The sequence below is a fragment of the Maylandia zebra genome, linkage group LG3 (genome assembly GCF_041146795.1).
Source record: "Maylandia zebra isolate NMK-2024a linkage group LG3, Mzebra_GT3a, whole genome shotgun sequence".
Classification (NCBI taxonomy): Eukaryota; Metazoa; Chordata; class Actinopteri; order Cichliformes; family Cichlidae; genus Maylandia; species Maylandia zebra.
Window position 1 is genome coordinate 56,248,476 of NC_135169.1, and position 16,365 is coordinate 56,264,840.

General features: G+C 42.7%; 1 protein-coding gene across 3 annotated transcripts; it reads left to right on the forward strand.

The window, feature by feature from the left end:
- The first annotated feature begins 334 nt into the window (after nt 1–334).
- trappc14 (trafficking protein particle complex subunit 14) lies at nt 335–15,817 on the forward strand. 3 transcript variants are annotated; one of them, XM_004575974.3, is made up of 12 exons: nt 335–941; nt 3,262–3,345; nt 6,597–6,726; nt 6,920–7,006; nt 7,861–7,981; nt 8,177–8,246; nt 11,349–11,410; nt 12,690–12,862; nt 13,350–13,483; nt 13,721–13,866; nt 14,586–14,747; nt 15,235–15,817. In XM_004575974.3, exons 1-11 carry the CDS (start codon nt 507–509, stop codon nt 14,725–14,727), a joined length of 1,584 nt encoding a protein of 527 aa, XP_004576031.1. In that variant the 5' UTR covers nt 335–506; the 3' UTR covers nt 14,728–14,747; nt 15,235–15,817. The 3 variants fall into 3 exon arrangements, with proteins under 3 accessions (XP_004576031.1, XP_004576030.1, XP_004576029.1); XM_004575973.3 differs by having other exon boundaries at nt 336–941; nt 8,099–8,246; nt 13,721–13,851; XM_004575972.3 differs by having other exon boundaries at nt 337–941; nt 8,099–8,246.
- The last annotated feature ends 548 nt before the right edge of the window (nt 15,818–16,365 follow it).

A 16,365-nucleotide genomic window follows, 5' to 3' on the forward strand; every position in this document is an offset into this window, starting at 1 on the left:
ATTGTGATTCGGGCGTCTGGTTCAACATCAGTGTCTGACCTCACAAATGGTCAGACTGGTCAGATTTCCCATAAACACAGACCTGCACCTTGTGGAAAGCAAGGTTCCCAGGTGAGCTGATTAAGAATGGGATCTCACTCAGGTTCATGTGTGTGTTTGCAGATGAGCAAATATTGTTGGCAATATCGTGTGGCAGCTGTCAGTTAGGGCTGCATGGGCTTAGAGTTAAGCTTTAGTAGGAAGTCACTGCAAGGTGACGTAAAATGATCTTATTATAAATGTTATTTATGTAAACTGCATCCTGGTACAGCATGCCTTCGTTTTTCTGGTTTTCGTCACTGACTTTTGATTGCATTGGTCTGATTCGTCTTCTCTACATCGATTAATCGTCCTGTTGTTTTGTCGCTATTAGTGAAAGGAAGCAGGATGCACACATCGGTGGGCGCTTTCAGTAAGCTCCTGTTCAGGCGCGGTGAAATGCAGAGGCAGAGTTAGCCACCGCCACGATGGAGTCGCAATACAAGTTTTGTTTGTATTTTCCTGTCGCCCAAATATCGAGTTTATCAGACGCAGCAAACTACACAACGCTTCCTCAGCGAAAGAACGTCTACCTCGGGGAGACTCTCCAGTTTCTGCTGGTGTTGCGGTTTCGGGGCTTAACGGACAGGGACGATGGTGCTCTGTCTCGGAAGGACCTGGGGGGTTCTTTGTGCGCTCTGGCGAGCGTGTGCGCCGCGGAGAGCTGGAGGCAGACACCGGCTGAGCAGTGTGACCGCATGAGCAGCTGCAGTGAAGACAGCGAGGATGTAGAGTGTAGGACCGCAGAACAGAGCGGAAGAAGACGGGGGGACAAGCAGACCTTCACACAGTGTCACCAACTCCTCAGTCATAAGTGCTCACCCAGTAGTGCAGCGATGCACAGCGAGACAGAACAAGCCAAGGTAAAATAAGCCAGTACTGAAGAAGAGGAAGTCCATAGATTTACACACATCTAATGTTTCTGCAGAACTGTCATCACTCATTGTCGCATGTTACCTACAACGAGACAGGAAAAAAATTGGTTTTTAAGTAAGCTACACATATGTCCTAATTAGATAAAAAACAAAACAAAAAACAGGGTGGTTTAGATTGTCTGTACTCGAGTAGAAGTGCAGATACTACTAGTAAAAATACTCCAGTAAAAGTTACAGTACTGATTCTACTTATTTACTTGAATAAAAAAAAGTAAAGGCTCTAAATGTGCTCGAAGTAAAGGAGGACGCTGAACCCTGTGCTATGTGAACACAATGATAGAATAACAGAGGGGAACACAAACTTTAGTCTATTTTTGATTCTAATTATACTCAGCTTGAGTCTGAAGAAAAAGGAAAATCAAATCTATTTGCTGTTGCCTCCATTGTGGAGGGGACTTTGCCTGTAAACAGGAAGTGTGCACAGTCAGAGGTTAAAGTGGGTTCAGCAGGTGGGGAACCTAAAACTGGTTGTCACGGCTCAGTGTGGGGAACTGAATCAAACTCACACTCATTTCTCCTGAGAGCTCCAGTAGGTGTTCTTACTGTGCAGGCTGTGATCAGCTGACCTGCTGCTCTCTGTGGATGGACACACCTGGATTCAACCAGATGTGAGCAGATGTTTCATCCTCCACAATTTATACTGTCTTTATACTAGATGCTATAAAACCAGTATCAAGGTGGAGTTCATCAGTGGCTCTAAGCTCATCAAATTCATGTGACTCTCTGCTACATGTGATTTAAGCTAACTGTGGCCATGAACCCACAGCCACTGTGCACCAGGCACACACTGTGCTTTACTTTAAGTCGTCCCAGTGCAGAAAACTAACCTGCAGAGGGTTTTCATGCCTTAGTTTGATTTGCAGCATGTTTCAAAATTAAAAAAAAGTCACATGTACAAACAAAGTATCTCGTTTTAAAAAATCCCACGAGCATCCTTACCTTTAAATGTAAGCTCTCTTCTTCCTGCCACGTCCTGTCTGTCTGAGTGAAGTTAGCTCTTTCTTTTCTCTCCCTGTCAACACACTGTTACACAAACTGCGCAAAAACAATTTGTGTGTTTGCAGAAATGCTGCATTTGAAATGACCTTCAGTAACACATTACTCCCTTTATGTTCACTCACCTTCTGTGGGGCTGACTAGATGCTGAAGCCCTGCAGCTCATGAAGCCCAGTTTTAACCCCTGACTTTGACACACTTCAGCTCTTTTATGCATAATCCTCTGCTGACGATTACACAACAGGACTGCCATGGATGTGTTACTGTTTACACATAAATCAGTTTGATGTTTGGAGGCTCGCAGTAACAAATAATAACTCCTCTTGAATGCAAAGTAATGAGTCTGTTTTTGAAAATGTGAGGAGTGAAAGTAAAAGGTTACTTTTAGAAAAACAAACTACATAAGTACAAAAACACTCTCAGCACTCTCCTGTCTAGTCCCTGTTGTTACAACCCGTCTGCGGGCCAGGAGATGGCATGGATGAGGCACTTGCTCCCCACCAACACCCACGCAGCCACAGGAAACAATCACTGGTCATTACATGGCATTTATTTACAAAGTAATGAGGCAAAAACAACAGAACAGGAATGTCAACACTTCAGGGTGACCTGAGGCCAAAATAGTAAATAAAACAAAGCTAAGGTCTGATGGATGCCAACATACACGACCTCACAGAGGAAAGGAACCAAAATAAAGACAGAGTCTGACCTCCTGTCCAAAAACAGGAGAAAACGATGTGTTCAAAGTAACGGCAGCTCACCCACTCCACTTCCTCAGCTGTTAGGAGAAGCGTGTGAAGCGCTCCAGGCTTTATATATAAGGCTGCAGCCAGTCATTCAGGAGCCGTACATCCATGCACCAGTGGCAGCAGGGCACCTGCACAGTTGAATTACCATAACATGCAGAGTTAAAAGAGTTGCTACAACAAACTGTTCAGGAAAAAACAAACACATACAACAAATGATTGTAAAACTATTCTTTAAATTTTAATTTATCAGCTGTTGTAAATGTCTATACATAAATATCTGCAAACAGAAAACTGAAACGCATACATTATTTTCCACCACAATTAAAGCTAAACTAGCATTAAGCGAGCACAGGTTTCATTTTTTATTTACCAAAGTGTTTGTTTTAAGAGTTTTACCTGTGATGGCAGCTGTTAGATATCGTACTGTTGTGACTGATTGTTTAACTCAGTCCATATTATTTTATTTATTTAAACAAAAATTGTCTTATGTTGATCTCCTGCAGTCTGCTTGGGTGTTGGAAGACCAGCTTATCTTCTGTCTCACTGTCTCTTTGGACAAGCTGCCAGTCAGTACACGTAAAGCCAAGGTTGGACACACCTGTATGCATGTACACGTAGTGTGTGTGTGTGTGTGTGTGTGTGTGTGTGTGTGTGTGTGTGTGTGTGTATAGATGTAGATAGATTGACAGCGCTGCAAACCCTCGGCCTTCTCTCAGTGAGCTTCATGCTGTCGTCACCTGACGTGTTTCCCCTCACAGGTGAGCCTGTCAGGGCTCATTTGCTGAATTTCTTGCCTTCTTAATGAGGTTGGGACCATCAGGTGTGTTGTGCAGCAGTCAGGTTGGTGCACAGCTGGCAGCCATATTTGACAACTGTCAGAATTCATATTATGGCAAGAACCAATCAGCTGAGAGAAACAACAGCCCATCATTACTTTCAGAACTGAAGGTCAGTCAGGCTGTAAAACTGCTAAAACTTTGAATGTGTCCCCAAGTGCTGTCACAAAAACCATCAAGACCACGATGAAACTGTCTGACATGAGGACGCCCCAGGAAAGGAAGAGCAGGAGTCCCCTCTGCTGCTGAGGATACATTCATCCGAGTCACCAGCCTCAGAAATCACAAGTTAACAGCAGCTCAGATCAGAGCCCAGATAGATGCCACACAGAGCTCCAGTAGCAGACACATCTCTACATGTTCAGAGGAGACTGTGTGAATCAGGCCTTTATGGTCAAACAGCTGCTGAGAAACACAAGGAGTGGACATTAGACCAGAGGACATCTGTGCTTTGGTCTGATGGGTCCTGGCCTCCACAGTCACCTGACCTAAACCCAGTGTGGATGGTTTGGGATGAGATGGAGCTCAGAGTGAAGGCAAAGGACCAACAAGTGCTCAGCATCTCTGGGAACTCCTTCAAGACTGTTGGAAACCGTTTCAGGAGACGACCTCATGAAGCTCATGGAGAGAACGCCAAGAGTGAGCAAAGCAGGACTCAAAGCAAAGGCTGTTTGGAAGAACCTGAAATATCAAACATGTCCTGAGTTATTTCACACTTTTCTGTTATTACAGAATTTCATGTGTTTATTCATAGTTCTGATGCCTTCAGTAAAAGGAATTTAAATGGTGTAAAAAAAACGTAAACATGTATTGTATAGGTTCTAGTGTTTATATTTGTTAGTGTTTGTTTGTACTGTGCTTATTATTCCTAAATGGTACAAAACTGTTCAAAAGTCTTGACTCATCCCTGATTTCTTTATACACTCAAACTAATTACAGGAACACTTTTTAATCAAAGTAAAGCATTAAATAAATTCAACCCTTGGTATATTAATCTGGTCAGTTAAGTTGCAGAGGGGATTTTTAATCGGTTTCAGTTGCTTTGGTGTTAATTACATTAACTACAGGCCTACTAGAGGGCCAATAACAAGACCACTCCATCTATCCTTTCATTTTCTTCCACAAATCTGCGACCGGGTCACGGGGGCAACAGCCTAAGCAGAGACGCCCAGACCTCCTGCCTCCTCCTCTAGCCTATCCCGTGGAACACTAAAGCGTTCGCAGGCCTGTAGAGACATATAATCTCTCCAACATGTCCTGTGTCTGCCCCGAGGCCTCCACCTGGTAGGACATGCCTGGAACACCTCATCCAGGAGGCACCCAACTCCTGAACAACCTCAACCAGGAACTTGTCGCTGACCCGGCGTGGGCTCTCCGCCCTTTGCCAGCTGAGGTACATGGCCTCAGACTTGGAGGTGCTGATAAAAACCAATTCATTTACCTCTTAACAGGTTCACCCTGAGTGGATGTGGCAAATGTGAAAGTAATGGAGAAGTCATGGGGGATGTTATGCTGCCTGTAATAATGCTCAGCATAACTGGTTTGTTTGTAGGTTAGGGAATGGGCAACCTCATCCATGGAGGGATGCACATCCCTCTGCAAGCTAGGCAACGGCAGCTTGATGGCCGTTAGGTGTCAGAGTGAAATCTTTGGAGCCACTGTCAGATGATACGCTGGTGTAGCAGGTCCTGGGTTTCTTGTGTTGCACCAGAATGGTCACATGGTCTCATGTGACAAGAGTATGATGAAGGAACTGATACTATTGACCAGCCCCCACACATGCCTGACCTCAATCTAGACATTGTTTCGGTCAATCTGAGACTATGCACCTGAGACGATCCAGCTCAGTGATACCCTGGATCACTTCTGCCTGATATTGTCAGGCTTGCACACTACTGAGTAGAAATGTTATTACAATCAACCAAAACTAAACTAAAAACAAAAACTAGATGACAAAATTTTTAAAACCAAACTAAAGTAAAAAAGAGGAGTAAAAGCATACCTGAAGAGAAAAACACACAATGGAGTACATCATGGATCGGCCTCCTCGGAGCCCGCATCATCTTTACAGAGAACAGCAGCAGCCAACAACCCTATTAGACCTCTGGAAAGCCCTTCAAGAAGCCCGGAAAAATCTTTGTGAAGACAGAAATGACAAGAAAGCTTATCTTATCTACAAACTCTTGTTTTTGCCTTATTTCCACTGTGGTGGACTCCACTCACACGCAGGAAGTGTGTTGCTGAGTTTTGTGGTACGATGTTTGCAGTTGTTGTTTGTTCAAGAATAACGTTAGAGTGCGAAACGTTGGCGTGTGAGAGCTCTCGTCTCGTCTGTGTTTACCTCCACATTGGTGACCCCTGACTCGAACACGTTAGGAGCCGAGGATGACGACGCTCCAGCAGCTGCTGGCCCTCTGCCTCCTGCTGCGTCTGCTGTGGCGCATAAGCTGCCGGATCCCCGGGAGGCTGGAGGTTCAGTTCGCCCTTCGCAGCGTCTCAGGGACAAGGCTGGCACTGGCAGTCAGGAAACGCTGCAGACAACTTGAGTTTCAGTAAAACTTTATGTATTTATGTATAAGGGCGATCGTGGCTCAAAGAGTTGGCAGTTCGTCTTGTAACCGGAATGTTGCCGAGCCCCGGCTCGGACAGTCTCGGTCGTTGTGTCCTTGGGCAAGACACTTCACCCACCGCCTACTGGTGTTGGCCAGAGGGGCCGATGGCGCGATATGGCAGCCTGGCTTCTGTCAGTCTGCCCCAGGGCAGCTGTGGCTACAACCGTAGCTGCCTCCACCAGTGTGTGAATGTGAGAGTGAATGAATAGTGGCATTGTAAAGTGCTTTGGGGCCCCGAAAAGCGCTGTATAAATGCAATCCATTATTATTATTTCCAGTTTTGCTAACAAAGTGTAAGAAATTAAAGGTGGCTTAAGACTTTTGCATAGTACCCTGTATGATGAACTCTAGAGGTGGAACCTGTAGTTGAATGCCTCTCTGTGATGACAGATTGTAGTCACTGTGTGGAAGCAGATGGAGGAAAATGCAGAATTAAGGGAGCTTGGCTACCTGACTCTGCTGCAGTTTAGGAGTCCAACATGCACCTTCAGACAAGATCTTAGCACCTTCAAGGCACAAGGTAAACACGCCATCTCAACATACTGAATGAGCTCTGTGTGTCACAAGAGTTAAAAAGGATTGTAGTCTAAAACCTACAACTAATGAGGTCATAAGACTAGGAAACCAGTATCTGTCCCATTGGATTACATATAAATTATAATTCCATTGTCCAGTCTGATAGTAAACAAACACCATGGTTTCCTCTTTCCTAGTCAGCACTACCCTGGATGTTCTTCCACCTCCCAGTGTCCAGTGTCGACATATGACTGTTTCTGGAAAACATCTGACCGTCCTCAAGGGTAGAACAGCAGCTCATGCACACACAGACACAAAACGTGGACTTTTATTATTTTTTTAATTGTATTTTCCCAAATCTGGATCTCTCCTAAACGACAGCTACCTGTCTCAGTATTAAGTGAAACAGCAGCCGCTATATCACGACCCTTAAACTAAAGCAGCTACGTGTAATGTTTAATGTTGATCATTAACCATGTCAGACGCCACACAGTTAAGCGCCATGATTCATTACTAAACAGTGTGATACGTGGTTTCAAATCCCTTTTGTTATTATGGAATTGACATTTTTTCATCATACAGTTCTCAAATGAATATTTGAGTGTTTCTTAGTTTTAAGCAAGTGTCTCATTTCCCCCCCCACATAGTTAGTCAAGTAAGAAATTCGTTGCCAGGAGTAGTCCTAACATAAACCCAAACACGTTTAAATACGGTTTAAATGCAACAGTAGGGGGCAGCCCACTGGGGTTTAAATAGGGTGTAATTACTTGTGACTCGCCACTATTTGATTTTAGAGCTTAAGTATGAGGTGAAACGTCTTCAAGAAACTTAAAGAAGCCCAGCTGGTTGCTTTCCGAGCTCCTTAGAATTATCCATCACGTAGTCCTGCCTCATTTTTGTGTAATCAAAGTAAACGTCTGTCACGCTACCTTCATCTGATTTTTACTGCATTTTAAACTTCAAACAAAATGAATATACACAATATACAATACTATTCTGTTAAATTTAGTAAAAATTGGGAATTTGAATGGTCCAGAAAACTGCGTCAAGTTAGCAAAACACCAAAATGATGCAATTGTACCTAGAAGTACAATAAGCTCATAAACAGCTAATGATTAGTGGGTTACTTTTTCCTCAGTGATGAACTGCAGCTCACAGGACAGAATGTGTGTCAAAGATGTCAAGATTCTTCCAAACTATAACTCGTCTTACCTTCCCATGATGCCTGATGGCTCAGTGCTCGTAGTCGACAATGTCTGGTAAGTACATATGCACTCGGTGTGCAAATGCTTTGTAAGCAGGGAAGTAATTGGCAAGTTGTTTTCTGTGTTCTTTAGCCTCCTAATGAGCATAACGCTTTATACTTTCTATTAAAGCCACCAGTCAGCAGAGATCAGCATGGCTTCATTCTGTCGGATAGACAACAAATCATCACATTTACCTTGTATGCTTAGTGCCCTGGAGGAGCAGACCTTCATTTTTCAGCTGCAGCTACAAGAGAAAGAAGAACAGCAATCCAGCAAGGTGAGAAGGCACACTGGAGAGTGTGTCGTTACTTTTTTAAAACCAGTGCGATTTTGTGAAAACAAGTTTTAGTGCAAAGTTAAAGCTGCCAAATGATTACAATAAATAGTAAGGAAGTAAAGTTTATTTATATATTACCTTTCACAGACACGTGTCACAAAGTGCTTTACAAGGTAAAAACACATATATCATAAAACCCTGTTCCAATTAAAAGCTTTTTGAAATAAACACGTCTTTAGCTGCTTTTTGAAGGTCTCCACTGAGTCCACACACGGTAGAAATAAAGGAAGTGATTGTACTAACAATTTGCTTGCATAAACCGTGATTTATATATGATTTACAGACGTGGACAAAATTCTTGGTACCCTTCAGTCAATGAGCGAAAAACTCACAATGGTCACAGAAATAACTGTAAAACAAAAGTATAAGTAAATACAAATTCTATGAATGTTAACCATTGAAAGTCACACATTGCTTTTTAACCATGCTTGAACAGAATTATTTAAAAAAAACTAAATGCATGAAACAGACCTGGACAAAAACGATGGTGCCCACAACTTAATATTTTGTTGCACAACCTTTTGAGGCAAACACTGCAGTCAAGCGATTCCTGTAACTGTCAATGAGACTTCTGCACCTCTCAGTAGGTATTTTGGCCCACTTCTCCTGATCAAACTGCTCCAGTTGTTTCCAGTTTGAAGGGCGCCTTTTCCACACGGCATGTTTCATCCAAAGATGCTCAACAGGATTGAGGTCAGGGCTCATAGAAGGCCACTTTAGAATAGTCCAGTGTTTTCCTCTCAGCCATTCTTGGGTGTTTCTGTGTGTTTTTGGGTCATTGTCCTGTTGCAAGACCCATGACCTGCGACTGAGACCAAGCTGTCTGACACTGGCCAGCACATTTCTCTCTAGGATACCTTGACAATCTTCAGATTTCAATGTACCCTGCACAGATTCAACCCCAGAGGACGCCCCAGAACATAACCGAGCCTCCTCCTCCTTCATTTTTCTGTCAGTGAACATAGAGCTGATGTGTCTTGGCAAAAAGTAAAATTTTGGTCTCATCTGTCCACAGGACATCTTCCCAGAAGCTTTGTGGCTTGTCAACATGTAGTTTGGAAAATTCCAGTCCGGCTTTTTGATGATTTGTTTTCAACAATGGTGTCCTCCTTGGTTGTCTCCCATGTAGCCCACTTTGGTTCAAACAGCGACGGATGGTGCGATCTGACACTGATGTTCACTGAGCATGAAGTTCACCTTGGATCTCTTTAGAAGTCTTTCTGGGCTCTTTTGTTACCATTCGGATTATCCGTCTCTTTGATCTGTCATCAATTTTCCTCCTACGGCCACGTCCAGGGAGGTTGGCTACAGTCCCATGGATCTTAAATTTCTGAATAATATGTGCAGCTGTAGTCACAGGAACATCTAGCTGCTTGGAGATGGTCTTATAGCCTTTACCTTTAACATGCTTGTCTATGATTTTCTTTCTAATCTCCTGAGACAACTCTTTCCTTTGCTTCCTCTGGTCCATGTTGAGTGTGGTACACACCCTGTCACCAAACATGACATAGGTAGGTAGGACCGCAGAGTCATAATTCTCCCTCACAGACAGAATTATGACTTTGTTTTCTGCTTGGCCGTCACCCAAGGATTTACGTCCCTGATAAACAGGAGGCTCACTATCTGTTTAACCTCTCCCATGAACTAACACTGGCCTCACTGCGTCAAGTGTGTGTGTGTAGAGCATAAGGCCCATTTGTAGTGCACATGCATACAACTAAGTGACAGGAGTGCTCTTGCTATTACTATTACTAATGTGACACGATAAAAATGTATGATTAATACATCAGAAAAGAAATCTGCCACATCACAGTGCTGCTTTCATTACTGGTCACCACCGTTTGTATTACAGAGGTTAGAACATGCCATAGGAATTAAAGGCACTCTGCCTTTTCTGTTTACTTTATACATGCTTCCCTTAGCCTGTATTATTCAAACTCTTGCAGTCTCAGGCGCCTGCTCTGTCTACCAGTAGCTGGGGATTCACTCCTCTAGTATTCCTGCTGATTCCTTTCTGTGCGCCGCTCATGTATTGAACCATTTGCCTGTTCAGCCTCCGATATGATGCCTGACAGGAGCTTCCATGTGGTACTGAGGCAGGTTATCATGCTTGCTGTATTTCTTTCTACTTCAATACCGATAACTTCCCTCCACGCTACCTTGATCTTGACCTCCAGTCTCCTTCTCCAGGGTACTGAAGGGTATTGATTAGTCTCAGTGATGGTTACAGTAGGAACTGTCCGTAGTGCTGCATTCACATCATCTAGTAGACCTTCAGAGAGTGCTTCACGTAATCTTGGTAACCGAATACGGAGGGTCCAAATTTAAAGCTTCACCATGATCCTACCTTTCAGGTCAGTTTCTCTCACACTCAGCGCTCCTTCTTCCATCGTACCTGGGCTTGGTACCCAAGCTCGGGTGGGGGTGATGATGATATCTCCCCCCAACTTGTCTTCCTGGCTCCCCCTTGCCGTAGCTTGTGTGTTGTACCTCGTCAGTCTCTAGCTGTGACAGCAGTTCCTTCCTCCAAATGTTGGAACACTGAGTTAGTAGTTGTTTTGCTGACAATCTGGATGCTGGAGATACCAGAGGTCCCACATCCCGCTCATGTAACCTCTTCTCCTGGGGTTACTTGCATATTAGTACTCCAACAGTGCCCTGTTCTCATCTCTTGCCGACTTGAGCCTTCTTGTTTCAGTACACTTTTCATCAGTATCCTGGCTCCTCAACACCTGACAGGGACCTTGTTAATCCTGGCGATGGTATGGTTTCCCTTTTCTCTTGCCCATATCCGAGGTAGGCTTGGTTAGCATGGGGCATCTAGCCTAGGGACCTTATCCCACCTGTAAAAACTGAAAATTTAATGAGGATGCATGGAAATCATATGGAAAGACCATACCTCATAATGCCTCTCATCACCTTGTCACTTCTCTGCCCTCTATGGGGCTTTCAGTCTGAAGCCTCCCGGAGAGTCCAATGTGAGAGGTAGAGGGGTCGAAGAGGAGGTTTTAATTATTAAATAATGTTGTTGTCTTTTCATAGGGTTTGGAAGTCCCATTGTTGGCTGTCCTACAGTGGCACAGTCCAGTACATCCTGCCATGAGGTAACTATTTGTCTTCTTGTTGAGGTATTTCTGTAGCAGTAGCAGTACATAACAATCCTGGAGTCTGCATGTACTGTGTATATGAAACGACTGCTGTGTATTTTAAAGTAATTACAGCTGCTGCTTGCATCCAGTAAAGGATGGCAAACAGACTTAAAGTTCCCTTTGAGTTTTATTTATCTTTTGCTTAGTGTGGTCTACAAATAAAGATCGTACAAGTTTATTTAACAGAAATAACATTAATTTCCCAGTTGATCACTATTTCACATGAGTCACTAGAGGGCACCAAAGGATCATCAAAAGGCTGCAGGCTGCTAAATACAAATAACCTTTAATATACATATATATATATATATATATATGTATATGTATATGGAGAGAGAGAGAGAGAGAGAGAGAGAGAGAGAGAGAGAGAGAGAGAGAGAGAGAGAGAGAGAGAGAGAGAGAGAGATCTATAATCCTATATTTTTGGATCTACAGCACTATTATGTTATTTGACTGAACACAAACATATAACAGGATTTAGAGAAAATTAGTATAAAAATAAATTGATTAATTTCACCAACTGTGGCAAAATAAAAATTTTTTTTAAACAATTTAAGAGATGATATTTATATGACTTCCAGAATTTGTAGTTTAACATCTATTTTAAATAACAACTGAGTGCGTGTTTGCACCCTTAGCGCAGACTGTAGCAACTATGGATCATGTATGTGGCTGCACTACATTAGACCTTTGACCACTATGCATTGCTGTAGAAGGACAGCAATTGCTCAACAAACGCAAGCAGGAGTAACACAGTTCCAGCGCCTGGGGCCTTTCTGTGTGGAGTTTGCGTGGGTTCTCTTCCTCCCACAGTCCAAAGACCAAAGTTTAGTGGGATTAAGTTAACTTATAATTCTAAATTGCCCATAAGTACGACTGTGAGTGGGAATGGTTGTCTGTCTCTATGTATCAGTCTTGCAATAGACTGGTCGACCTGTCCGGGGTGTACCCTGTCTCTCGCCCTGTGGTAGCCGAGCTAGGCTCCTGCCCCCCGTGACCCTGACAGGGATAAGCACATTGTGTCATTTTGTATGCCTTTATGTGTGAAATACAAAATGTATTACAGAAGAAACCAAAACACTCTCCATATAAGAACATTAAATGACTTTTTTCTGTTTATAATTGTATAGAATTGAAATTGTAGTCTTGTTGTGCTATTTGTTTTCTCTTATAAGAAGAATTCCTGCTATATGTTCTAATAATAGAAATATAATACTTATCATGCTCTCTCCAGATGCATCTCTACTTGTTACTCGATACCCAGTGTTCACTTAAATCGTCCGGAGTTGGTGATGATGGCGTCCTGCCCAAGGACCGTCAGGCCTCAACAACACTTCTGGGTGAAATATACGCTGCTCAACAATTTGCAAGATTTCCTTGCTGTTCGTCTGATCTGGAATTCAGAGGGTGAGTATCAAATCCTACAGACAGTTCCTAGTGTGTGGGAAATAATTATTTGCTCCCTCTCCTGAATCTGCAGCGAGTCAATGGACAGAAACTGAGGTTTTGGACTTGATTAGCATGGAGAGAAATTGATATACTGCTGCAACAACACCTACTAGATCCGTAGCCACCATTTTTACTTCCGTAAACAGAGCGCGTTGTGTGTGACGTCTGCTTTTGCACATGCGGGCCGCTTTGAGGGTTCACCCTAGAGCGCGTTTGCTGTCACATTTTATTTGTATTGTGAACAAGCAGCCAAAACAATTGGATTTGATAAAAAAAATCAGATTTGAGCATTAAGACCTGCAGTGTGAACGTAGCCTTAGATTCTTGCATTGGATAAATATTCTCTGCTCCAATCCTCTATCGGATACCTAATCCAGTCTAAATTCTCATTCTTCCCCCTGCTTATGTTTGTTACCTGCTCCTCACTGTCCATGCATCCATCTAGGAGGAAGTGAGCAGGATCCCAGTGTGGGAGCGGTTGTGTGCCAGTCTCCACTCAACAACCTGGGCCAGTGTAAGAAAGGTTCCATGCTGTCCTTCACTGTGGCCTTCCAGATTCTCAAAACTGGGATTTTTGAGGTACCAAAGGAAATAAGTTGTTAAATGTATTGACATTGTCTTAATATTAACAGTGCACAAACCCAGCCCAGTAAATCCTGTTTATGCTCCGTTTAATGTTTGATCCTTGAAGAACTTTAAACCAGGAATTACTACACCGCTCATACTGCTGTATTGTTTTTATTTGGCACAGTTTTGCTTGACAAAAAATGTAAGTAATGGCTTTCCATCTTCCACATGTCTATGATAACGCGGTAGCTGAGCCAGCATATGAAGTTTACAGCTTCTGTGCCCGCACCGCCCACGGAGCCTCAGTCACCTTTGAAAAACACCTTCGAAGGACGAAGCCTGAGCCGGTTAAAGAGCTTCCCCCACCACCAGCCATTTTGGTCAGTAAATCTCAGGTATGGAGGGTCATTGTACAAGACTGCTTCTCAAACTGTGGGGCACTGAGATACTTCCACTGGGGTGTGGGCGACTGGGAAAAAAAGTTTTTATTAAATGAGTAAAGTTAAGTTGAATTAATTGAAAACTGTAAAAAGGGAAGAAATTACCTTTTATCAACTTGGGTGGGCGAGGGTTGTGACCAAGATCAAAGATACAAGCAACAGAAACGAGCTTTCTCCAGAGGGTGGCTGCCCTTTCCCTTAGAGATGGTGAGAAGTTCAGTCATTCAAGAAGTGCTCAGAGTCGAGCTATTGCTTCTGGAAATGAGCCGGGTCATTGTTTTGGGCATCTATAGGTTGCCTCATTGGCTCCTCTCAGGTCAGGTGTTCCAAGGTGTCCCACCTGGAGGAAACCCTGTAGCTGACCCAAGACAAACTGGTAAGACTATATCTCTCTGCTGCCATGGAAACGACTTGGCGTCCCCCTGAATAAGCTGTGGGAGGTGGCTGGAGACTTCTCTGCTTAGGTTGTTTCCAGAAGAAGAAGATGGATGGATGGAAATTCCTTTGAGTTATGTCAGATTTAAGCCAAATATGTTTGTATAAAAGATTCACATAATAGACGATACACTTTTTAGAGACATTGTAGTAGTTATGCAAGATTGGAGACGCATTTAAGACAATCTTTCATATTGCAGTACACAATGATGTCTGTGATATCTTTGTTCTGGGTCCAGGTCAGGCGCTATGGCAGAGCTCCAGACAACAACCTCTCCTGCAGGAACTGTTAATCGAGCCCCTCACCTTCCCCCCGACCCCAGCTTTGTTTCACTGGTAAAAATAGCCAAGAGAGAGTGTAAGGTGCTAGTGCTGGAATGAATCAAAGATGTACACAAAAGGTAGGAAACTTTGGTGCATGTACTGTTCAACATTACCTGTTTTATTGAGGTGAAACATTAACCGCCTTCTGTAGTTGCACAATCAAAATGGACTGGCTCTTAATGTTGTAAAAATAAGACAAAACTTAGGAAGCTGGAGTGAAATACGTTTCATGTTACTTAATGTTCATGGTTAACATTCAGCTTCTGGCTGTAGAAAAACAATACAACAAGCTATCATGGGACTAAAGCAACACGACAGCCGAAAGTGTTAGTAACCTTTGTCCAAGCTGACTGGAAGGAGCGGTTTGATTCTAAGTAACTTTAGACCCCCTAAAATTAATTGGAATGAAATTTGTATTTCGATTATTTGCCATCAAATGGATAGTGGTGAAAAATGTCCATCTATCAAAATGTACACAAATGTAAATCTACTGCAAACTGGTCTAATGTTGGTACATTTCCTAGGAGCATTTTAAACTTCTTCTCACTCTGTTTCTCCGTTCAGGTGATCTGGACTGTGGGAGCTTATGACAAAAGCATCACTGTTCTGTGGCTGTGCTTCAACACAGAGCAGCCGTCAGATCTTTGTCTTCATGAAGAAGAAGCAGCAGTCCTACTATAATAAATGGTAAAGATGGAGTCAGTGAATGAGGAATGAAAGATGAGTCAGAGGACTGGTGCTGATGAGATTCTGATGTGAGCTCAGGTCAGTGGAGGGATACTTCTGTTTGTTACGCCTCTCCCTGATGACAAATTCCCTCCATCACATCAACATTTTTATTTCCTTTAAAGACCTTTTAAAAATGTTTGTTTTTGCTAAACCTGTTTAACTGTGTATAACTGTTCATACACGTCTCTGTTTATGCTTGAATCTGTTGGTTTCGCTCGAGTTTCCTTTTAGCATCATTGAGTCAGGCTCAATAGCACAAAGTAAGCTCCAGTATGTTCATGTCTCAAAATGTGGATGTGATAACAAAACTTTTTACTTTTTACGTTTTTGTAAAGAAATGTTTTTTGTTTTGTTTTGCATACTGTGCCATGTGGCCTTTATATGTAACAATAAAAATGTAATTACTCATTCTATTTAACATGTCAAAGGTTTACAGCTGGTTCTTGGCTTCTTGCCTCAAACTTAAAGGATTTATGTCTTAAACTATTCTTATGTCAGCCTCTATGGTTTGCACAGAGACTGATGGGCTAAAAGTTTTGTTTTATAGTAGGATCCAGTCAGAGTGTGTCGAGCCCTTGCAGTAGTTACTTACTTACTTTCAGTTTATCTTTTGATTTAACTTCTAGCAGCACTGTCTAATATTTCAGACCTTCCTGCTGTGATATTTGCCCCCTCCTTCATTTCCTTCTTGTTTTTGATTTATTAGACTTGCATGTTCCAGATCATAAAAAGACGAGGATAACCAGAGTAAATATCCCAGCAGCTGAGCTGGCGGGCAGCGCACTCAACTTTGTGAACGTGGACCAAAAATGGGCCCGATGCGGCTTAGAAACAGCTGCTTGATTTTTTTTTTACATAAAAAACATTAACAATTATAAAATCTGCACTTTAGTTGTGAATATAATTTTTGCTAACACTGATTTTATTAAAACTGCTTTTTCTGTGCAGTAGAAAACGAGCGATACT